This window comes from Pleurodeles waltl, chromosome 8 (assembly GCF_031143425.1).
Source record: "Pleurodeles waltl isolate 20211129_DDA chromosome 8, aPleWal1.hap1.20221129, whole genome shotgun sequence".
Classification (NCBI taxonomy): domain Eukaryota; kingdom Metazoa; phylum Chordata; class Amphibia; order Caudata; family Salamandridae; genus Pleurodeles; species Pleurodeles waltl.
Genome location: NC_090447.1, coordinates 834297110 through 834320880, shown reverse-complemented (window position 1 = coordinate 834320880; position 23771 = coordinate 834297110). Strand labels below are relative to the sequence as shown.

The window sequence follows — 23771 nt, the reverse complement described above, 5'->3', positions numbered from 1 at the left end:
GCAAGCGGTTCCCCTCCCTGGGCCAATTTCAGCTCCAGGGATCCTTTCCCCCAGGGCCCAGCCTTAATATAGAGTGAGAGGGGGCAAGCAGCCACCTTCCATAGGCTGATTTCCCTTCCGGAGTCATTAATGGCCCTGCGGACCTCATCCCCAAGGGCCAGCTCCAGCTATGTCCCAGGGTGTCCACCCCAGGAAGGTAATGGTTTCTCTGACCACACTGGCGAGGGCACGGAAGTACAAGTTACTTACCTTGGGTAACAAAAAATCTGGTAGAGACACATTGTAGTTGCAGATTCCTTACCTTAGAATTTTCCCCAGGCGTCAGACTGGATCCAGAGATTTTTCTTCGAGCAATACCCTTGCGCGTCAGTAGGTGGCGTCGGTCGACTCCGCAGGCATCCTGGTCGCTGTCGGGAGTAGTACATAGACGCTGCCCTCGGGCAGTGACGTCAGTTTCTTTTAACAACTTTCTATACCAGACCGCAGAGCTGCTAAGAACACTGAGATTGGTGCACCAGAGCTAAGGACCTGAAAGGGGGAATCCCTGTCCCTAGAAATCAGTTCGCAAGCGGGGAGGATGGGTGGGTGGTAAGGAATCTGCAACTAGAATATGTCTCTACTAGATATTTCATTACCGAAGGTAAGTAACTTGTACATCTGATAGAGACTTCTAGTTGCAGATTCCTTACCTTAGAATAGATACCCAAGCAATGCCATCCTCGGTGGTGGGCTGCAAACTAAGATCAGACTAGAAAGTCCAATAGGACCGAGCGACCAAAATAGCTGTCTCAACGGACCTAACTATCCAGGCAGTAGTGCTTAGCAAACGTGTGCAGGGGTGCCCACGTAGCGGCCTGCCAGATATCTAAAACAGCAACGCCGCGTGCTAATGCAGTGGAAGCAGCAGTTGCTCTGGTGGAATGAGCACGCAAGCCTTCAGGAGGTTGCTTTTTGGCCAAAGCGTAGCATATTTTGATGCAAAGAAGCACCCATCGAGAGATGGTAGGCTTTTGCACTGCCTTCCCTTTTTTTCGCACCCACATACCCAACGAAGAGTTTAACGTCCACCCGGAAATCTTTAGTACGATTGAGGAAGAACGCCAATGCTCTTTTTAGGTCCAGACGGTGGAGTCTCTCCTCTTTATGGGAAGGGTGGGCGGCTGCGTAGAAAGTAGGCAAAGTGATGGACTGGCCTACGTGAAAGGGTGTAACCACCTTAGGAAAGAAAGATGCCCTAGTGCGCAACACGACTTTGTCAGGGTGCACAGACAAGTATGGAGGTTTTGAGTAAAGGGCCTGTAGCTCACTCACCCTGCGAGCAGAGGTGATAGCGACTAGAAAGACAGTTTTGAAGGTGAGGACCCGCAAGGGACAATTATGCATTGGCTCAAAGGGAGTACACATCAAATAGGTAAGAACAAGATTAAGGTCCTACTGAGGCATGATAAATGGAGTGGGAGCAAATAAATGGGTGAGCCTTTTTAGGAATCTACTCACAATAGGAGATTTAAAGAGTGAGGGCTGATCAGGTAGTCTAAGAAAGACCGAAATGGCAGATAAATACCCTTTAATGGTGCCCAAAGCAGAGCCCTGCTGGGCTAAAGAAAGAATGAACAGAAGAACCTCTGACTCAGGGGCAGAAAGGGGATCAACAGATTTGTTCCTACACCATGCCACAAATTTATTCCAATGACAGGCGTATACAGTTTTAGTTGTTGGACGCCTGGCTGCCAAGATAAAATTTCAGGACTTCAGGTGGAAGGGCAAGAGGCGTAAACTGTTGCAGCTCAATCTCCACGCATGAAGGCGGAGGTTGGATAGGTTCGGGTAAAGAACGTCCCCTGTTGCTGCGACAGAAGATCCGCCCGAAGAGGCAGTCTGAGTGGAGGAGCGATGGACATGCTCAATAGCTCTGGATACCACACTCTCCGAGGCCAGTCTGGAGCCACGAAGATGACTTGGGCCCAGTCGTTCCTGATTTTTTTGAGAATTCTGGGCAGAAGAGGGATAGGCGGGAAGGCGTAAAGGATGCCGGAGTTCCACTCAAGACGAAAAGCGTCTCCGAGCGAGTGCCGCCTTGGAAACTCCAACACGCAAAACAGCTGAAATTGGGCGTTCTCTGCGGAGGCAAACAGATCTAACCAAGGCTCTCCCCACTGCTGAAAGAGACCTTGCGCCGGATGGAGATGCCATTTGTGATCGGCTGTGCATCGATGGCTGAGTTCGTCCGCTCTGGCGTTGAGGGAGCCCGCCAGATGTCGAACCATCAGGGTAACGCTCTGATGTTCCAACCATGTCCAGAGGCGCAGTGCCTCCTGACAAAGGGTCCAGAACCCTACTCCGCCCTGTTTGCTGGAGTACCACATGGTGGTAGTATTGTCCATGAACACCTGCACTACTTTCGCTTTGAGAGCGGGTAGGAATGCTTTCAACGCAAGCCTGGAGCTCCAGCAGATTTAAATGGAGCCCCGACTCCACCTTTCCCATGTGGCCACCCCAACTCAGAAGTGATGTATCTGTCACTATAGAGAGATCTGGTTGGGGAAGGGGGAGCGATCTGCCGTGGACCCAATTTGGATTCGAAAGCCACCACTGCAGGTCTTTCGCAGTTCCCTCCGAGATCTGGACCAGGTCAGAGAGATTCCCCTGATGCTGCGCCCACTGGAACTTCAGGTCCCACTGCAGAGCCCACATATGACATCTGGCAGGTGCTACTAGCAGGATGCAGGAGGCCATGAGGCCCAGCAGCCTCAGTCTGAATCACCGAAACCCAAGACCAAGGACTAAAGATCGGAATCATAACCTGAATGTCTTGGACTCGTTTTTCAGGAGGATAAGCCCGAAACTGCACTGTGTCCAGAACTGCCCCGATAAAAGAGAGTGACTGAGAGGGAGTCAGGTGTGACTTTGGCATGTTGATAGTAGCCCCCAGCGTGTGCAGGAGGTTCGCCATAGTCTGAAGGTGGGAGACGACTTTCTGGGGGTGAGTCTGCCTTCAACAGCCAGTCGTCGAGGTTTGGAAGCCTGAAACCCCTAACCTGCGCAGATGAGCTGCAACCACCGCCATCACTTTTGTGAACACCCGAGGGGCGCTGGTAAGGCTGAAGGGGAGCACGGTAAACTGAAAGTGCTCATGACCTACCATGAATCGTAGGTAACGTCTGTGGTCAGGCAGGATGGGGATGTGGAAATAAGTCCAATGCTACAATCCAGTCTCCTGGGTCTAAGGCAGACAGAGCCTGAGCCAGGATGAGCATTTTGAATTTCTCCTTCTTGAGGAAGCAGTTTAGGTCCCGAAGGTCTAGGATAGGACGTAAGCCTTGTCCTTCTTTGGTACACGAAAGTGGTGGGAATAATAACCACGACCTACTTCTGGCACAGGGACCTTTTCTATAGCTCCCTTGGCCAAGAGAGCTGCGACTACCTGGTGGAGAAGCCCCAAATAATCCTCCGGAAGGTGATTAAAGGATGGTGGCATGGGTGGTGGAGCAGATTCGAAAGGGAGGGAGTAGCCCTTTCGAACGATCTGCAAAACCCACCCATCAGTGGTGATATGTTCCCAGTGGGGCAGGTGATGGCGAATCCTGCCACCAACTGAACGGGAGTGAGGGGACGGACTAGGAGGGTTTGGAGGCTGCAGCGGGGGCAGAGGTGGACTGGACAGACCTCTGGTTCCCTGTCCCACAGCCACGTAGGATTTCGCATCCTCAGCCGCGCATAGGCTGTCCAGCGTGTGAGGCACAGTGGCTGTGTGGAGGACACGACAGGGCGCCCCTTCTGTGTTCAAGAAAGGGGCGAAAAGCGGACTGTGGTGGGTGAGGGGCCAAGGAAAGAACGAGGGACCGAGCCGTAGACAGGTATCCTTGAATCTCTCCAAGGCTGATTCTTCTTTTTGTCTCCAAAGAGATGGGTGCCATCAAAGGGCATGTCAATGAGTGACTGTTGGACATCCTCCGAAAAACCAGAAGTACGTAACCAGGCATGGCACCGTAAGGCCATTGTCATAGAAACCGATATGCCCAGAGAGTCGGTCGTATCCAGCCCACAACGAATTGTGAACTTTGCCACGTCTCTCCCATTGTTCACAGCTTGGGCGATGATAGCACAGGCCTCCTCCGGTATCTGCGGCAGGACTTGTGCAATCGTATCCCACAAAGAGTGGGTATAGCGGCCCAAAAGGCATGCAGTGTTCACAGACCGCAGCGCGAGACTGGAGGAAGAAAACAACTTCTTGCCAAACTGTTCCAGCCTTTTGGATTCCCTAGCCGGGGGTGCGGAAGGGAACACGCCTGAAGAAGAGGATAACAAGACTCTCAGGCGTGGGACAGGAATTTAGGGTCGTTCGGAGTGGGCCGATGGCGTGCAATAGTCCTATTCACAGGAGCCCCTGTGTTGGGTATGGACCATGTACTCAAAAGGACATCGGTGAGGGCTTCATTAAATGGCAAAAGGGGTTCTGAAGTAGAAGCCCAAGGCTGAAGCACCCCAGTCAGGAGATTAGGCCTGACCTCTACAGTAGGAAGCTCAAGGCCAAGGTCCTCATCTGCCCTACTGACCACCATACCATAAGTTGCTCCCTCCGCCGCAGCCACGGTAGAAGGAGACAGCATGCCAGCGTCAGAAGTATCCAGACCACTGGCTTCGCCCAATTCCTGTGCCCAGTCCATTGTAGGGTCATCCTGGTATTCATAAGGGTTCAGTGACCCCTCCAATTCCTCCCCATATTCGTACCCATAGGAAAAAGGGTCTGAATCCGACCTGGGGGAATAGGCCCCGCCGAAGGCGGCGTCAGCCGACGCCACTCCGACTCGTCGGGGATGAGAATTGGGTCGACGTCGATAGTTGGCACCACCAACGTTGGTAGTGTCGATAATCGACCCGGCACCGGGGAAGGTCTCAAGGGTGCAACCGGCATGGATCCGGAGGTGACCTCAGTGGCTGAGGCCGAAGCCACCAGCGCGGAACCTTGACAGACCTTCAGTCAAACCCCTTGGGCCCGAAAGGCACCGTATCCGGGTCGGCCCGCCCAAATATGAGACGCATGGCCTCATAAAACTCTAAGCTGGGTGGCGGTTGCTCCAGCTCTGCGAAACTCAGGGAAGCACGGAGCCGACCCAGACGCAGGCTCTGAGGACAGAGGCCTAGTGTGTGGACGCTCTTCCCGTGTCACGTCGGCTGAGTGACGGGGCGAAGTCAGAGAGCGATGGGACTTCTTCTTCTTACCTTGACCCGAGGATTTAGAAGAAGACAAGTTGTGATGACTCCGCAACCGATCTCGAGACCTTCCTCTCGAAAGAGACCGGGACCTACGCGGAGTCGAGTGCCGGGCCGCCATTAGCTTTAGGGACCACTCCCTCAAAGCCTTCGGATGCATGGCCTGGCACTCGGAGCACGACTACGGGTTGTGGTCGCGATCGAGGCACCACAGACAAACGCGATGAGGATCTGTCACCGACATCATCCAATGGCAGTCGTCACAAGGCTTGAACCCGGTCTTCCTCGACGGACCAAAGTCGCACAGAAAAAACTCGATAAAACTGTAGAATTCGGCCAAAAATTAGCCAGGGTAGCTCTTCTCCGGATCAGCGCGTGGCGCGGAAAGAAAAGCACTGACGTCACTGCGCGAGGGCAGCGTCTATGTACTACTCCCGACATCATCACGCCTACGGAGTCAACCAACGCCACCTACCGACGCGCGCAAGGGTATTGCTCGAAGAAAAATCTCCAGATCCAGTCCGACGCCTGGGGAAAATTCTAAGGTGAGGAATCTGCATCTAGAAGTCTCTATCAGATACATGAGTATGCTCTCACTTAGCAGGAGCTATTTCAAGGCTTCCGCCATGCAAGACACACAAAGTTCTCTTTCAGGTGACAGGAGCTATAAAATGCTTCCACCAAATGGGGCAGTTTCAGATCTGAATATTGCTCCTGCCTGCAAGGAACAGCATTTTGAGCTGCTCCCTGTGGGTGGGAGCAATGTTTTCTCCTGCTGGATGAGGGGAGCTGGCTGGGGATGCGAGGGCCTTAGGGCTCCCCCCACAGCCCCCAACATGGTAATAAGGGGTGTCCGTGGTGGGCACCGGTGCGCCTGGGTCCAGAAGGATGGAGCAACCGGGGCCAAGATCGGCCCCAGAAGGGGGGGGTCAGGTGGTCCCCTCCCTGATTGATTATTGACCAGGCCGTGGGGGAAGGGGTACCTGGGGCCGAAATCGGCACAGGGAGGGGGACTGCATGTCCCCCTCCTGGGTTGGCTGCCTTTCACTGACAAAACCAAAGGCTACAGGGACACTATAATTAAGTTAAGATTTATCACATACAAAACCATAGATGTTTAGCAGTTATAATTCTACTTATCTCACAAAACTATGACTCGTGATCTTAGGTAACTATAACCCTTAATGATCTGCGTGTAAATTCTAGCATCCTGAACTGTTCCTTCCCTATCCATTTATATGCCAGTTTTAAATCTGCAGTAGGTCTGAATTAGTCCTTTGGGCTAGTTTTTTTTTTTTCCCCAAAAAAATAACCTGAATAAATTGCCATTACTTTCTGGGAACGAGGTACAACCTCCAGGGCTTGCTTCTTAAGGCGCACATTTGCTTCTTGAGAAGCTTCTCCAGATGTTGCCTGGACAAATTCTTTGGTGGTATAGCTGGCGGAGGATGGACAAATCTGAGACAGCAGCCATTCTGAACAATATTCAGGACCCATGTGTCTTTAATTATAGAACTCCACTCTTACAGGTAGTTGGAAATGCCTCCTCCCATAAGAGTGAGTAATGAAAGAGGGGGAAGTAGAGATTGTTTTGTCCTTGCAGGAGGTTTACCTGCTGCAGCCGATTGGTGGCCTCTTCTACCTTTTGTTGGTGCCTTTGTTGATGGTCTGATCACTCTGAATATAGTATTTGTGATCATAAGGTTTGTAGGATTGTTTCTTTTGCGCATTCCCTTTTAAAGTCTCCATTTCGTCTTTCATACAGGCCATTTCGTCTCTGTGATGACTTCCAAATAAATCTGTGCCGTAGAAAGGTAAATTGAGGGTCCGTAGTTGAAATTCCAGCTTGAAGGTCATCTTAGCCAAGAATTTCTCCTAAAGGTCAAACCATGACTGTATAATGTGCAGCCAACTGAGAAAAGTCTGCAGCTGCACTGGTAACTTGACTTAACACCATCATGCTCTCATTCATAATTTCAACTAAGTCTTCTACAGGACCTTCTGGAAGATCGTCAGCAAACTGCTGAAAGGAGTCCCAAAGGGATCAGTCACATCTCCTGAGAAGGGTAGTAGCACTTGTCGATTTCATGATGGTCTTGCTGTACCACACATTTTTCGTACAACAGAAACATATTTAATGATATCCTCGTCTGGTTCAACTGTAGATGAGGGGGCAGTGGCATGAAACTTTTTTGCTGCCAAGGACACTAGAAAATCAGGAGGGGGATCTGAATGAATAAAAAGAGCATCCTGATCGCACAATAGTACTACTTTGTAGCCTCAATGGTACAACTTTAGCTGAGGCAGACATGAGGAATAATTCCACTGCTGGCTATAACAGTCCTAGAACTAATATAAGTAGTATCTTGTGGATGAACGACAGTAAAGTCTTTTTAAATCACTGATGTGGTCCCTATAGTGACAAGCAGAGGAATATTCTGTTTGTTAGCACCTAGATGAGCACCTCCTTAAATGTGTTGAAGATATCAACTAGGAAGAGTCTTGCTGCAGGAGAGTCAGCTAAGGAAGGTGAAAACCTCTTTTCTCGGAGGACGTCAACAATTCACATGAGCAGCAAGGTGTTCTAGATCAATATCTATTCCTAGAAGAATATCTAGAAGAGGTGGGGTATCTCGAGTGACGAAAGTGGTGTCTTGATTTTGATCTTTGATGAGATCTGGATCTAGGCAGGGGACTGTAAGGAAATGCCTCATTGGCATGGTTACCCCCTGACTTTTTGCCTTTGCTGATGCCAAGTTATGATCTGAAAGTGTGCTGGGACCCTGCTAACCAGGCCCAAGCACCAGTGTTCTTTCCCTAAACTATAACTTTATCTCCACAATTGGCACAACTCTGGAACCCAGGTAAGTCCCTTGTAACTGGTACCCCTGGTACCAAGGGCCCTGATGCCAGGGACGGTCTCTAAGGGCTGAAGCATGTCTTGTGCCACCCTAGGGACCCCTCACTCAGCACATACACACTGCCTATCAGCTTGTGTGTGCTGGTGGGGAGAAAATGACTAAGTCGACATGGCACTCCCCTCAGAGTGCCATGCCAACCTCACACTGCCTGTGGCATAGGTAAGTCACCCCTCTAGCAGGCCTTACAGCCCTAAGGCAGGGTGCACTATACCACAGGTGAGGGCATATGTGCATGAGCACTATGCCCCTACAGTGTCTATACAAAACCTTAGACATTGTAAGTGCAGGGTAGCCATAAGAGTATATGGTCTGGGAGTTTGTCAAACACGAACTCCACAGCTCCATAATGGCTACACTGAAAACTGGGAAGTTTGGTATCAAACTTCTCAGCACAATAAATGCACAATAAATGCACACTGATGTCAGTGTGCACTTTATTGTAAAAATACACCCAGAGGGCATCTTAGAGATGCCCCCATAAAACATACCCGACTTCCAGTGTGGGCTGACTAGTTTTTGCCAGCCTGCCACACACCAGACATGTAGCTGGCCACATGGGTAGAGTGCCTTTGTCACTCTGTGGTTAGGAACAAAGTCTGTACTGGGTGGAGGTGCTTCTCACCTCCCCCTGCAGGAACTGTAACACCTGGCAGACAGCGCCACAGGGCATCCCAGCTACTGGAGATGCACGCCCCTCAGGCCACTGCCCCCACTTTTGGCGGCAAGGCTGGAGGAGATAATGAGCAAAACAAGGAGGAGTCACCCCCCAGTCAGGACAGCCCCTAAGGTGTCCTGAGCTGAGGGGACTCTTACTTTTAGAAATCCTCCATCTTGTAGAAGGAGGATTTTCTCAATAGGAATAGGGATGTGCCCCTCTCCCCTCATGGAGGAGGCACAAAGAGGGTGTAGCCACCCTCAAGGACAGTAGCTATTGGCTACTGCCCTCCCAGACCTAAACACACCTCTAAATTCAGTATTTAGGGGCTCCCCAGAACCTAGGAAACTAGATTCCTGCAACCTAAAGAAGAAGAAGGACTGCTGACCTGAAGCCCTGCAGTGAAGACGGAGACGACAACTGTGTTTGGCCCCAGCCCCACCGGCCTGTCTCCCTACTTCGAAGAAATCTGCAACAGCGACACATCCAACAGGGTCCAGCAACCTCTGAAGCCTCAGAGGACTACCCTGCATCTAAAGGACCAAGAAGCTCCTGAGAACAGCAGCCCTCTTCAAGAACCTGCAACTTTTTGAAACAAAGAAGTAACTTTTAAAGCCCACACGTTTCCCGCCGTAAGCGTGAGACTTTCCACTCTGCACCCGACGCCCCCGGCTCGACCTGCGGAAAACTAACACTACAGGGAGGACTCCCCGGCAACTGCGAGCCCATGAGTAGCAAGTTGACCCCCCTGAACCCCCACAGCGACGCCTGCAGAGGAGATCCAGAGGCTCCCCTGACCGCGACTGCCTGCTTCAAGGAACCCAATGCCTGGAAACCACACTGCACCCGCAGCCCCCAGGACCTGAAGGAACCGAACTCCAGTGCAGGAGCGACACCCAGGCGACCCTCTGCCTAGCCCAGGTGGTGGCTACCCTGAGGAGCCCCCCCTGTGCCTGCCTGCATCGCTGAAGAGACCCCCGGGTCCCCCCATTGATTCCTATTAGAATCCCGACGCCTGTTTGCACTCTGCACCCGGCCGCCCCTGTGCCGCTGAGGGTGTTCTTTCTGTACCGGCATGTGTCCCCACCGGTGCCCTACAAAACCCCCCTGGTCTGCCCTCCGAAGACGTGGGTACTTACCTGCTGGCAGACTGGAACCGGGGCAACCCTTTTCCATTGAAGCCTATGTGTTTTGGGCACCACTTTGACCTCTGCACCTGACCGGCCCTGAGCTGCTGGTGTGGTAACTTTGGGGTTGCCTTGAACCCCCAACGGTGTGCTACCTTGGACCCAACTTTGAACCCTGTAAGTGTTTTACTTACCTGTGAACTTAACATTTACTTATCTCCCCCAGGAACTGTTGAGTTTTGCACTGTGTCCACTTTTAAAATAGCTTATTGCCATTGTTGACAAAACTGTACATGCTATTGTGATTATTCAAAGTTCCTAGAATACCTGAGTGAAATACCTTTCATTTAAAATATTGTTTGTAAATCTTGAACCTGTGGTTCTTAAAATAAACTAAGAAAATATATTTTTCTATATAAAAACCTATGGGCCTGGAATTTGTCTTTGAGTGTGTATTCCTCATTTATTGCCTGTGTGTGTACAACAAATGCTTAACACTACCCTCTGATAAGCCTGCTGCTCGACCACACTACCACAAAATAGAGCAGTAGAATTATCTCTTTTTGCCACTATCTTACCTTTAAGGGGAACCCTTGGACTCTGTGCACACCATTTCTTACTTTGAAATAGTATATAGAGAGCCAACTTCCTACAGGGACAATCAGATCTTATTGGCGCCACAGGTGGTCTTGTTGGAGGTTGTTCCCCAGAGGCATTAATGGAGGAGGAGAGCCAGAGGAGTAGGAGGAGGAAGAGGCGGAGTCACTGGCAAAAGAGGGTGTTGTGGAGGCAAAGGTTGCAGAGAAATCTGAGCAGCAGGAGCTGAAGACTCTGGAATGATGACAGAGAATGATGGTCTAGATGGGGAATGTGCTCCAGTATGTTCAAAGTCCGATTTAGCTGGCAACGTAACCTTCATCTTTCTTACCCAATCTACAAATGTGCATATGAAAAAGGAAGAACAAGCAGTGTCTCTCAACATTGATGGGTGCCTTGATGTTAATGTCTCAGCACAGAGCATCTTCTTCTCTTTGACGTTGACATAGTCCTCGACAGCAAACAAGTTGGTATTATACCTGGCCTTGATGAAGTTCTCGACGTTTAATGAGAGCATTGCTGTTTTTTTAGGATTTTGTCCCCTTTTGGATCGCACTCTTGTAAGTGAGGAGGTAGAGTACTGGTAGAAGAATGGTACTGTCCTCACTCAGGTAACATCCTTGCTCCTTCTGAAAAAGCCTCATGTTGTCTGCACAGCACTCCTTTACACTGTAAGTGAATCTTCTCCCTGACCTTAAGGGCACACTTGGGAAACATCCTGCAGTGATGGCATCTCTCTGGAATGCGAAGCAAAATATACACAGACCACAGGGGTCCAAACTGTGCATTTTTTCTCCACAAGCAGGGCAATTCACAAATAAAGATGGCTTGTTTGTGAAGCAAAGTAATTATTTTCAGTCGAAGGATGACAGAAAAATATTCTAGAAGTCAAAGTGTGAAGCTGTTTTGAGCAAAATCTCAAGAGAATTAGGAGGAGGAAAAAGCCAAAACAACTGAACTCAGTGCTCCAACATTCTGTCACCATGAGCTAGAAAAAACATGGGATACTGGAGGGATGTGGGCTGTTTTAACGTTAACATAACAGCAGCATAAATGACTGCATTGCCACAATGCCTTCAAATCCATTTTATTTACAGAACAAATTGTAAATGAGGTTTTCAGGAAACATTACTCATTTTATAGGTTTTCTATTCCTTAACATTACTTTGGCCTTTTAATAAGTAAAGTAATGGAACTGTCCGATATAGTTGGGTTTATAACCTGCAAAAATATATAGTCACATCAAAAGATTTGGCCTTCCTGAAATTAGGTGAAAGTGGAACACAAAACAGCATATACTTAAAAGAACTGCTCCATAATCCTGCACATGGGACAAATTATTCACTGCTCATGATTATTAACGGAGATCCCCTGAAGGAGAATAAGAGGACACAACAGAAGAAACTTAAAAATCCAATTTGAGCTTACTGTCTAAGATAAACCAAGACTTTTCACAAAAGGCTTCAGATGTGGACGGAGCCCAAACTGGTAGGCCAAAAAGAAGAGGGTCTAGGCCTAAGGGTGAGAGCCAATCACAAGAACCTTAGTTTTACCTAAATTAATTTTCATACTGTTGTCTATCCTCTCTTTGACCTGCAAAGACACTCACTGAAACATAGCACGTCAAGACAAAAAATACGTTGAATGTCATCTGCACAGTTATATATTCTACATCCAAAACGTCTAAATAATTTAGCTAGAGGTCAGCTATAGATGTTACATTGGCAGGGGCAAAGTAACAATCGAAGTGGAACTCTGGTAGAGAGACTGATTGAGGAAAAATGTTGCTACCAATGACTATTTGACACCTATTATGGAGAAATGAGCCAAGTAAGAGCTTCATCAGTGATACAACAATCAACAAGTATTGTTAAAAGAAGGTTATGATCAACCGTATTGAGGGCTTATGGAATTAAGGTGCAGGAATGAATGCAGCTGGTAATTAGCTGAAGATCATTCAAGATGGCAGCTATAGCAGGATTAGTGCTTTGTCTATGCCTAAAGCAGACTCCGGCATCATCTACCAACAAACAATTCTCAACATATATTGAAAAGCTAGGGGCAACAAACACTATTTACCCTAATGTTTCCTCCAGTTGGTGAAAGAGTCATAGGGCAATAGTCGGAAGGTCTTCTGGATTCAAGGAAAGCTTTTTTAACAAAAGTTTTATAACTCCTTGCTTATGTTCTAAGGGACAACATTATATTTCAGGGACGATGTTATGATGTCCAACAACACTGTGATTTACAGGATATTTAATTTGAGAACTTTGAAGGGGATCGAGTCTTTAGGAGAACCAGATTTACAGGTACTGACAATTTCAACAAAAACTGCCTGAATTACAGGAAAGAACTATCTCTTCTGTTAAAGCTTGGGCATGGGCATAAATTATTGAATTATGTTGTGAAAACAAGTGCTACTTTAGAAGCCACAGTCTTACTAGTTTGAAAAGATTTACGAATATGAATGTGTTTTTTATACAGAATAAGAAATACTGTTGCAGAAAGAGTGACTAAAAACGTTTGAAATATTTTATTTGGAGAGTTTGTGAGATCATTTATGATGTTAAATGGTTCTTTTTGTTTATTTTGAGCATTGAGACGATGATCCAAATAACACTGTTTGCTAGTGGAAAGAATAGCTTTTATCTAAAGCAAGTTTGTTCTTTTAAGTCAACTTATCTTCAAGCTATACTGTGACTGGCATTTACTTAAAAATACATATGGTTGTTTGGTAAGTAGCCTTTATTCATAATAAGATGACTCTCCTATAGGCCGGGCCACTGGAATTATGGGTCATGGGAGGACCAAATTATGTAGCAGTGCTGAGTAAATTATGCGTCAAGAAAAGGCAAATTATGCGGCATAATATGGCATATCTTATTATAGTACTACTTCATTATTTTGACATTTTTATGCCTATTAACACTCTGTGGGAATTAATTACACCTTATTAGTACAAGTTGGCCACCAGCCAACTTTTGCAAAGGGCCTTCCACTGCGCTGCAACACGTGTCACTGCGTTTTTAGTACGTTTCGAACATATTGAGTTGGAAACATATTTATTATTTTTGGTAAAATCAGCAAATTCTGAAGTAGATGACGATTTATGTGGCATACGCGACAAATCTATAATTATGTGAAAAACAGTGAAGAAACACAATTACATAATTCCAGTGGCCTTGCCTATAGAATTAAAGATCTGCCTCAGAGAGAACTGTTGGGAAACATCCATACAAAACACAGTTCCTCATGTACAGTGCATCACACCAAAGCCATACATGCCTCAAGCTATAGGAGGATGTAGGGCAGTGGCTTCTTTAGATTATCCATATATATGGTCAATAGAAAACGGGCCAGTTTCTTCAGATCAATTTGTCTACAACATTAAATGAGACATTTGCCAACTCAAAATAAATGAACCACCACAAAAGTGTACAATAAAAATTTAGTAACTGAGTTTAAAATCAGATTGGTACACTTTACATTTTTCTAAACATCACCAATGCAGAGCAATGGGCTACAGAAAATAGGGGCACATAATCGGAACTATGCTCCTAGTTCAGAGGCAAGTAGATCTCTTCCAGACAATTTTAGAAACATTTCTGTTTTCAAATTAAGTGAAACGATAATGAACATTAATGTTAACGAAGGAAGATTAAAAAAAAATCATATTATTCATTATGAAGTCAGCTCGTAGATGTTAAGGAGCTCTATGAATAGGGAGTTTCAAGTACGATTTTGAGAGTGTGAAAGATGCGAGACAGAAAGGTACTAGACACTAGTTCAAGATTTTTTGCATTTACAGAGCCTTATTTATTGCGTGGAGGAAAGTAGAACAATTTGAAGCACTTCAACAGAGTATGTTGGAAAGACTAATTAATACAGAAATGGGTGTCAGTAGGCAACTTTGGAGTAGAATTTCTAATCTGAAATTATGTGGAGGAACCAAACTTCTTATTCAATGGGAAGTTTAAAAAGGAACACTTTGGAAAACTAAACTGATTTCAAAAACGTACATTTTGTTTTACCTGCGTTCAGAATCTCAGCATGTTATTTTCATGGTCCATGGGCTCTTCAATCTAATAAGAGGAGCGTAGAGTGGGCGTTTCAAGTAAGCAATTAACGGGCTAAATTTTTAACCATGAAATGTTTTGATGTAAATACAGTAAAAAATTATTAAATTGTCCGATAGACATTCTCCACATTTCAATGCTAAGGATTCTGTGAAATGGGATAGATGCTGGATCCAGAACAGAAGCCTATTGTGTATTTAGGACTCACTGATATAGCGTGAACTCTAATGGATTTTTTTAGGTTCTAGATCCGTTACCTTATGAAATGTTTCACTTAATTCTATACATGTTTTCAAAATATTTCCAGTACTTGCCTTTGAGCTACACCAACCCCAGGCATGATTCCCAGATTTGGATGATGCTTAATTTCAACTGTGTTTCCGTTATCTTTGCCTTGGATACAATATTATAGCCTTGAAAAAATTCCTACTGCAACAAATCATTTGTCCAGTGACCCCTTGATACATCTGTAACTTCAATATGCATCAAATATCACTTCATTGCGCAATTAAGTTACTTTGTTGTATCATTGGACTGCATCACCAATGTCTCTCATTCATGATACATTTAACTTTTGGTCACTGTGTTAGCTCATTGTACCAAGGAAAGGGAAGTTGATTATATTAATACATTTTTACATCTTTGTAACTCATCTCATAGCCAATATTATTGCCTTTTTCCTCAAACACAAGGCTGTGCCACCTTATGTTGGTCACAATTCAGTTCCAAGAGGTGCAGTACCATGCGATTCATCTTTAGAAATAACTTCCCCTCTTTGCATGACATGGATTTTCTGAAGATCTAGCACCCCTAGCACACCACAAGCCATATTGTTAATTTCTGTACTAAACTGATTGAGAATTGCTTGTAAGGTTGGCACTTTATGCTACTGTCACTTAATTGTAATTAGTTCATCTTACGTATTTATGTGAATGCATTTTGAAAGCCTCACAAGAGCCTTCTGAATGAAACAAGAGCCTGAATTTCAGGTAGACAGAAAAAAAGATTTCAAAAGAAAGTATGGTTGGTGAAATCAACCCTACACCCATCATAATTCTTACAGGAGCAGGCAGTGCTTAATTTGTAAATAAAAAGGTGGCGGTGCTCAAAGCCCTCCTCAAACACGCGGCTGCTGCAATTAAATGTGTGAAAATGGAATACCCAGGAAGCGTAATCCGGGCCTCTTCAATCCATAAAAAGCCACTCCCTGCCCCTTCAGCTCACTCTTGCAGCTTTCTGCTTTCTCATATTGTGATGCTTTTTCGTTTTTCCCTTCATCCGTCTTTCCCATGTGTGTCTTTTGCTCGCAGCAAATGCTTGAGGCAGAAGAATAAGCCCCGGCCCTCAAAAATAAGTGCCGGTGCTCAGCACCGGAAACAACAAGCACAAATTAAGCACTGGGAGCAGGGCTTTCCCCCACAGAATTTTAATCTGATTTTATGGAAAAGATGTTTGAAAATAATAATGTTTTAAGAAGTGACTAAACTGTATTTCCACAGACCTGAGTCGTCAGCTGGTAACATTGGAAGTAAATATTATTAGGGGACCTCAAATTCTTCAATGTAGTTGTTCACATTTATCTGCACTACTCATACATTAATCCTGCATGCTTACACCACTAGTCCCATAAATAAAAGACCCTCCTATAAAAGTGACTAAGAAACATCACCGAACAAAAGTGTCTACTTACTTGAATTGAGGGTTTGCCGCGTTTTGGCACTTGTGCAGTAAGCTTCAATGACTTTAAGAATCTGAGCATCTTCTTCTAATGCAGCTGTGCCTTCATTTAGAAGAGACAGGTATTGTTAGCCTGGCTTAGACAGAAATAATTTTATTATTTACAACAAATGTGTCTACTTGTATATAATAATAATACAGACAAGTGAATCGACTGACTAAACATCTGCATACAAATTCTTAGACATACACCTGCTTTTAAACACTCACTCCAAATATTCTAGGACTAAAAACAGAACAGTAAATTAACTCAGTCCTATAACAGGTAGGAACGGAGCATAGCTGGATTAGGGAATTTAATACATATCACATTGTGATAGTGAAACATTTTTATATTGCTGATATTGTGGCAATTTATATGTGGGGGTCCACACTTTTGCAGAATGTTTTCACACTCAATCTTCAAACCATATTACACAGATCAAATGTACGTGTGTTTCCTATTTCCCTGGCCTTATGAACTTTGAATTTGAGAATATAAATACATAAAGGATATACTTTTTTCACAGCCATTTTGAACACTGCTGTTTTTGCATCAATGTGCTAGCACCCTTGCAAAGCAGTCCTAACCTGAGTGGAAATAAGATTAATTGGCAAACTGCATCAATGGCGACCCGAGTCAGATACAATAGTCTGAAGGAGGGTACCAACAATTGGATGTGCAAGCAGAACAGGGGAAACAATCACAAGCAATAAAGACAACCCTGCTTCCTAAAAACAGCTGCTCATCTCCAGCTCTAAGCAATCTGGCAGTGTTGCAGAAAAAGTCTAAAAAAAGGTATTTTGAGGGAAGAGACAAATGGCTGAAGGTTAGAAGTATACCTCCTAAATTAATGATTACACAGGTCCTGAGTCACAAAAGTTCCCAGTAGAATTTTTTTGGAAGTCTCACAGAAGTCCAACTGACGTCAAGGAAACCCATGGCAGATGTAGGTTCCTTGAGTAGTTAAATTAGTAATTATTTCTACATACAAAATTGCAGATCATTCTGCTTGTGTAAATGGAATACAAATGTGCCTTTCCATGTTTAAATTTGTGGTGCTTTCACAGAGATTTTTTTTTCCCCACTATGGAGAATCCCTATCATCGACACCCTCATCAGCTGGGGGTGTACCTTTACCAATGCCACAGTGGAGTCCAACTTACTTCCGTCATTGCCAGGAATGAACAAGCATACTTTTCCCTGGTGAAAAACTACCTGCAAAGCATTTATGACTACCGCAAACTTAGGAACTTATGAGATTTCATTGGCTTAAGCAGATCGCTACATTTTGGTCCGTCCGTAATCCCTGCCTTAACCTTGAATTTGGAAAATGGAAAATTCCACAACACTTGCATAATTTCTGTATTGGCAAATTCCCATTTTTGGAGGGTAACATTTGAAATTCCTCATTTTATAAGGAGGTGCACCCTCTTAAGCTGCTCTGTCTTTACCTGCCTTTTAGGGTTCTAACCAAGAAGGCAACTTTCACTCTTAAGGTTTCTGAGGACGGGGACACTCTATTTACATTCCCCTGTGTTGACCTGACCTGTAAAGTTTCAGGGTTTCTTACTACTAATCTCCATTTTTTTCCAAGTTTTATGAGAAAAGAAATCATGTCTGAAATTAACTTTCAAATTTGTTGCAGCACTTGTTTTTCTGCACATCGTCATTTCATAGTTTCACTTAATGTCTCAGTAGGAAAATAGAAGTAAAGACAAACGGGAAGAGCTGCCTTTCCTTTGATTTGCAAGTGCATTGCTTAAATAGATCAACAATTTTTGCCATTACTGCACAGGATCCCACATCTCCTCCCAAAAACTATGCAAACATAACCTAGTGCTATATCTGGTGTACATGAAAAAAAATACAAATACAAGACTGAGAAATTGTGAGGTACAGTCTTCTCTGTATATGGTTTATTATTATGGAATTTGCTTCTTCCCAGTCAACGCATGGAACAAACTTACTTTGATTCAGAGGGCAAATAAAGACCCAGCTGTTCTGCCATTAAATGCGGGGGTGCTGTTGCTTAGATAGGCACCTGAATTAAGCGTCTAGAAACTCCTACTGAGTAATGGTTGGCTTCTACAAAAGCTAAAATAAACAGCAAGGGCAAAGACACGGAGTTATAGTGAAGGTAAAGTGGCAGTCCGACGTTTACAAATATCTCTCAGAATTATGATAGCAGGATAATAATGGCACGTAAACAGCGCACAGAACAACTGGCAGTTCAAGTAACAGCCAGGTGTTAACTTACCTAACTCATTACCAAACAATATCTCAGAAACAATCAGAAGCTGAATCCACCTTGTCCGCATTCAAAGTTGTAAACCCCATCCCCTCTCCCCCTAGAAAAGAAGATTTAACGCCTACCAAAAATAGAGTTCCTTATTATTATCCATCAATTAACTGAAATCAACAGCACACATAAAATATGGATCAAAACATTATCAGCAATGTTTTGGAAAAAAGCAACCGTGTCCTGACACCGTACACAACATCAAACAGAGAGGATTTTTAAAAAAAATAATAAAAAAATAAAAATAAAAAAAAATAATGGAGAAAGCATGTTTGACATATTTTCAGAAATATTTGAAAATACAAAAATATTGTGCACTTAAGTCTTCTGTTAGATTTTAATATTGGACATTTTACTGCTGCAACTAATAGAGATAACTTACTTTTCCGCAATGCAAATTCCTCATCGGATGGTTTCCGCTCAGGCTTGCGCTTGGGAAGGAGCTTTTTCATTGTTTTGGGGCTCTTACTGAGATCCTACAGGAAGGACAGCACACATGGTTTAGTCAAACTCGTATGAAGGAGTCACCTCGAAAAAAACTTCCTGCACAAACAAAAAGCATCTACAAAAACACTTCAGCAGAAAGAAGAATGTTACCTACCCTTTAAACATCTATTCGAAGCATGTAGTGCTGCAGATTCACACGCTATGCCCACTCCTGCCATCTAGTGTTGGGTTCTGACTCTACAAGTTATTTGTCTTGAGGAAGTCTTCTATTGTTGACGTTGTGCATCATGTCGCCTCCTCCTCACAGGGATGTGCATGTTCAACAGCTCCTTTGTTAGATTCTCCATTTTGTCCTTGTCATGTAGGGAGTGAGGATGTAGTCTGATAGGGTAGTGTTTGCTGTTGAACATGCATGTATTGGGCACCTACTTATACCTGCTGGGGAGACAGGAGGGTGCATGTGAATCTTCAGCACTACATGCTGCGAATAGATGCTTACAAGGTAAGTAACATACTCCATTCGTAGCATGTGTTGGCTGCAGACACACATGCTATGCATAGACTGTAAAGCAGTACTCCTCGTGGTGGCTCTAGACATTAGATGGTGCATTTACTTAAAATAATGTGTGTAGAACTGTTTGTCCCACCAGAGATTGTTGTCTGGCGTGCACATCAACACAGTAGTGTTTGGTGAACGTGTGTGGGTTTGTCCCAGGTATACAAATGTCTATTAACTGGATATTCTCCAGGAAAGCCACTGATGCTCATTTCTTCCTTGTGGAATGAGCCCTTGGAACTGTGGGTAAGGTTATTTTTGCTTCGGTGTAGCAAATTTGGATGCACTTGACAATCCATCTTGTAATTCAGACTTTTGAAATGGCGTTACTTTTCCTTAGGTTTGAGAAAGCCACAAATAGTAGCTGTATTTTTCTAAAGGGTTTAGTTATTTCTATGAAATACACAAGGGCCCTTTTAACACTGAGTGTATGCAGTGCTTGTTCTGCCACTGTACAGGGAGGGCAGAATTATTAGGCAAATTAGTATTTTGACCACATCATCCTCTTCATGCATGTTGTCTTACTCCAAGCTGTATAGGCTCGAAAGCCTACTACCAATTAAGCATATTAGGTGATGTGCATCTCTGTAATGAGAAGGGGTGTGGTCTAATGACATCAACACCCTATATCAGGTGTGCATAATTATTAGGCAACTTCCTTTCCTTTGGCAAAATGGGTCAAAAGAAGGACTTGACAGGCTCAGAAAAGTCAAAAATAGAGAGATATCTTGCAGAGGGATGCAGCACTCTTAAAATTGCAAAGCTTCTGAAGCGTGATCATCGAACAATCAAGCGTTTCATTCAAAATAGTCAACAGGGTCGCAAGAAGCGTGTGGAAAAACCAAGGCGCAAAATAACTGCCCATGAACTGAGAAAAGTCAAGCGTGCAGCTGCCACGATGCCACTTGCCACCAGTTTGGCCATATTTCAGAGCTGCAACATCACTGGAGTGCCCAAAAGCACAAGGTGTGCAATACTCAGAGACATGGCCAAGGTAAGAAAGGCTGAAAGACGACCACCACTGAACAAGACACACAAGCTGAAACGTCAAGACTGGGCCAAGAAATATCTCAAGACTGATTTTTCTAAGGTTTTATGGACTCATGAAATGAGAGTGAGTCTTGATGGGCCAGATGGATGGGCCCGTGGCTGGATTGGTAAAGGGCAGAGAGCTCCAGTCCGACTCAGATGCCAGCAAGGTGGAGGTGGAGTACTGGTTTGGGCTGGTATCATCAAAGATGAGCTTGTGGGGCCTTTTCGGGTTGAGGATGGAGTCAAGCTCAACTCCCAGTCCTACTGCCAGTTCCTGGAAGACACCTTCTTCAAGCAGTGGTACAGGAAGAAGTCTGCATCCTTCAAGAAAAACATGATTTTCATGCAGGACAATGCTCCATCACACGCGTTCAGGTACTCCACAGCGTGGCTGGCAAGAAAGGGTATAAAAGAAGGAAATCTAATGACATGGCCTCCTTGTTCACCTGATCTGAACCCCATTGAGAACCTGTGGTCCATCATCAAATGTGAGATTTACAAGGAGGGAAAACAGTACACCTCTCTGAACAGTGTCTGGGAGGCTGTGGTTGCTGCTGCACGCAATGTTGATGGTGAACAGATCAAAACACTGACAGAATCCATGGATGGCAGGCTTTTGAGTGTCCTTGCAAAGAAAGGTGGCTATATTGGTCACTGATTTGTTTTTGTTTTGTTTTTGAATGTCAGAAATGTATATTTGTGAATGTTGAGATGTTAAATTGGTTTCACTGGTAATAATAAATAATTGAAATGGGTATATATTTGTTTTTTGTTAAGTTGCCTAATAATTATGCACAGTAATAGTCACCTGCACACACAGATATCCCCCTAACATAGCTAAAACTAAAAACAAACTAAAAACTACTTCCAAAAATATTCAGCTTTGATATTTATGAGTTTTTTGGGTTCATTGAGAACGTGGTTGTTGTTCAATAATAAAATTAATCCTCAAAAATACAACTTGCCTAATGATTCTGCACTCCCTGTATACAGGTTTGGGAAAAAGACTGGCAGATCTAGTGTCTGATTTAAGTGAAAAGGTGACAACTTTTGGCAGAAACCTTGGATTTGTGCACAGCCTAACTTGGTTTTACAAAATCTGGAAGTAGGGTTCCTCTATAGTTAGTTCATGAATTTCGCTAACTCTTCTTAGTGATGTCATTCCTGTTTTGGAGATAAGCTGCAATTGCTGCTTGATGCAGTCTTACTGAAGTGTATGCAAGATTTGATTTTTGGAGGTGTAACAAGTAGCATACCAACTGTTGCTCTGTTTGAGCTTAACGGCCTATGCTGTATACTGCACAATGGTGGATGAAGCATTTCCATTTGGCAACATAACAGGCTCTTGTGGTTGGCCATCACGCCTCTTTTACAATGTCCATGCATTCTGAAGGCAATTGTAAGTATCCAAACTCTACGACTTCAGGAGCCAGAGTGCCAGGTTGAGTTGTTGAGGGTTTGGGTGCCTGACTTTGCCTTTGCTTTGTTTGAGAAGATTTGGAATGTTGGGAAGCTTCTCGCAATGTACCAGGGACAACTCTAGTAGTGTTGTGTGCCAATGCTGGCTTGAGCGTGTTGGAGCTTTGAGGATCATTTTCAGTGATGTTTGCCAGAGTTTCCTGACCAGATATGGTTTGAGTGGGAGAGGTGGAAAAGTGTTTGCAAATACCCCTGACCAGTTCATCCATACAGCACTGCCCTTGAACTGTGGATGCTGGGTGCCTGGATGTGAAGTTTTGGCATTTTTAGTTTTATGTGGTGGGTAAGAGATCTATTTCTGGTGTTACCCACAACTGAAAGCATTTCTGTAGGACTTGAGTTTGGACTTCCTACTTGTGGACGTGTTATTTCATACTACTTAGTAGGTAAGCTACCAAATAAAATCCACTCCTGGTAAGTAGTCCGCCAGGAGGTGAATGTTGTGTGTGGTAGCTCATTTCCGAATGGTTTGTGCTAGTTCAGATAGTTGTATTGAATATCTACCTCCCTGTTTATGGATTTAGTACATTGCGGTCATATTGTCTGTGCAGAGAATTAAATCTTTCCCTATTATGTTGGGGAGAAATGCTCTGAGAGCCAGTTGGAAGGCTACTAATCTGGATCATTTATGTGGAACGTTTGCTGATTATCATTGGCCATGCACTGTGATGTCCTCCATCTGTGCACCCTAGCCTATGAGTGATATATCTGTAGTGATTGTCACCTACGGAATTAAGTCCATGAAGGCTCTGCCCTTTAGTGTGTTTTGTGTATTCACCTACTTCAGTGATTGATGGATCCTGGGTGAAACCAACACTAGATTGTTCATGTTGCCCCCCTGCTTGTGACCACTGAGATGCTAGACAATCCAGCAATGGTCGCATGTGTAGCCTTGCATGTGGAACAAGTTGCTATATAACAAACTAACATGCCAAGTAGGCACATCACTGTCCTGACTGGCAGGTGACGATTTGGCTGTAAAAGAGCCAGCTGTTTCTGGAGATTGAGAAGCCTCCGTGGATTGGGGTAAGATTTGCCATGATCGAGTTAAGGATTGTTCCCAGATAAGACTATCTGGAGATTTTGCTGCATTTATTGTGAATCCCAATTTGTGTAACAGGTGATCAAAGTCTGTGTATCGTGCAGGTTTCTTTGTTTGCTGGAACTCTTGATCAGCCAATCGTCTAAGTATGGAAAGACATTAATGTTTTGCCTCCTCAGTCTTGCTGCCACCACTGCTACACATCTGGTGAACACTCTTGGGGTTGTTGTTACTCCAAATGGTAGTATCTTGAATTGATAGTGATGCCCACTTACCACAATTTTGATAAAGACGTCCACATACCGGCGATGTATGGGGTGGATTGGTATATCAAAGTATGGTTCCTTTAGATCTAGTGCTGTCATGAAGTTGCCTTTCTGAAGGACAAGTTACTTAGCTTAAGTAACACCTTATCAGGTAGAGACAATATCTAGTTGCAGATTCCTTACCTTAGAATTTCTCCCAGGCGTCAGTCTGGATCTGGAGATTTTTCTTGAACAGTAACTCTGCGTGCCGCTAGACAGCCTCGATTGGCTCCGTGTCCGATGTCCACGTAATCAACGCCAGATATGACGCTGCGGGTCCTATACAGGAACCACCCGGCGT

The 23771-nt window shown here is 44.7% G+C and overlaps 1 protein-coding gene across 4 annotated transcripts in view; it reads right to left on the bottom strand.

Annotated features, from left to right (window-relative positions):
- The window catches only part of ARHGEF7 (Rho guanine nucleotide exchange factor 7), an 832785-nt gene that overhangs the window by 192307 nt on the left and 616707 nt on the right, over nucleotides 1-23771 (bottom strand). For all 4 annotated transcript variants that reach the window (XM_069205130.1, XM_069205127.1, XM_069205128.1 and 1 more), the window contains 2 exons: nucleotides 18992-19085; nucleotides 16281-16370 (listed from right to left, as the gene is read on the bottom strand). In XM_069205130.1, the coding sequence (XP_069061231.1) occupies nucleotides 16281-16370; nucleotides 18992-19085 (184 nt within the window). The remainder of the gene's footprint in view (nucleotides 1-16280; nucleotides 16371-18991; nucleotides 19086-23771) is intronic.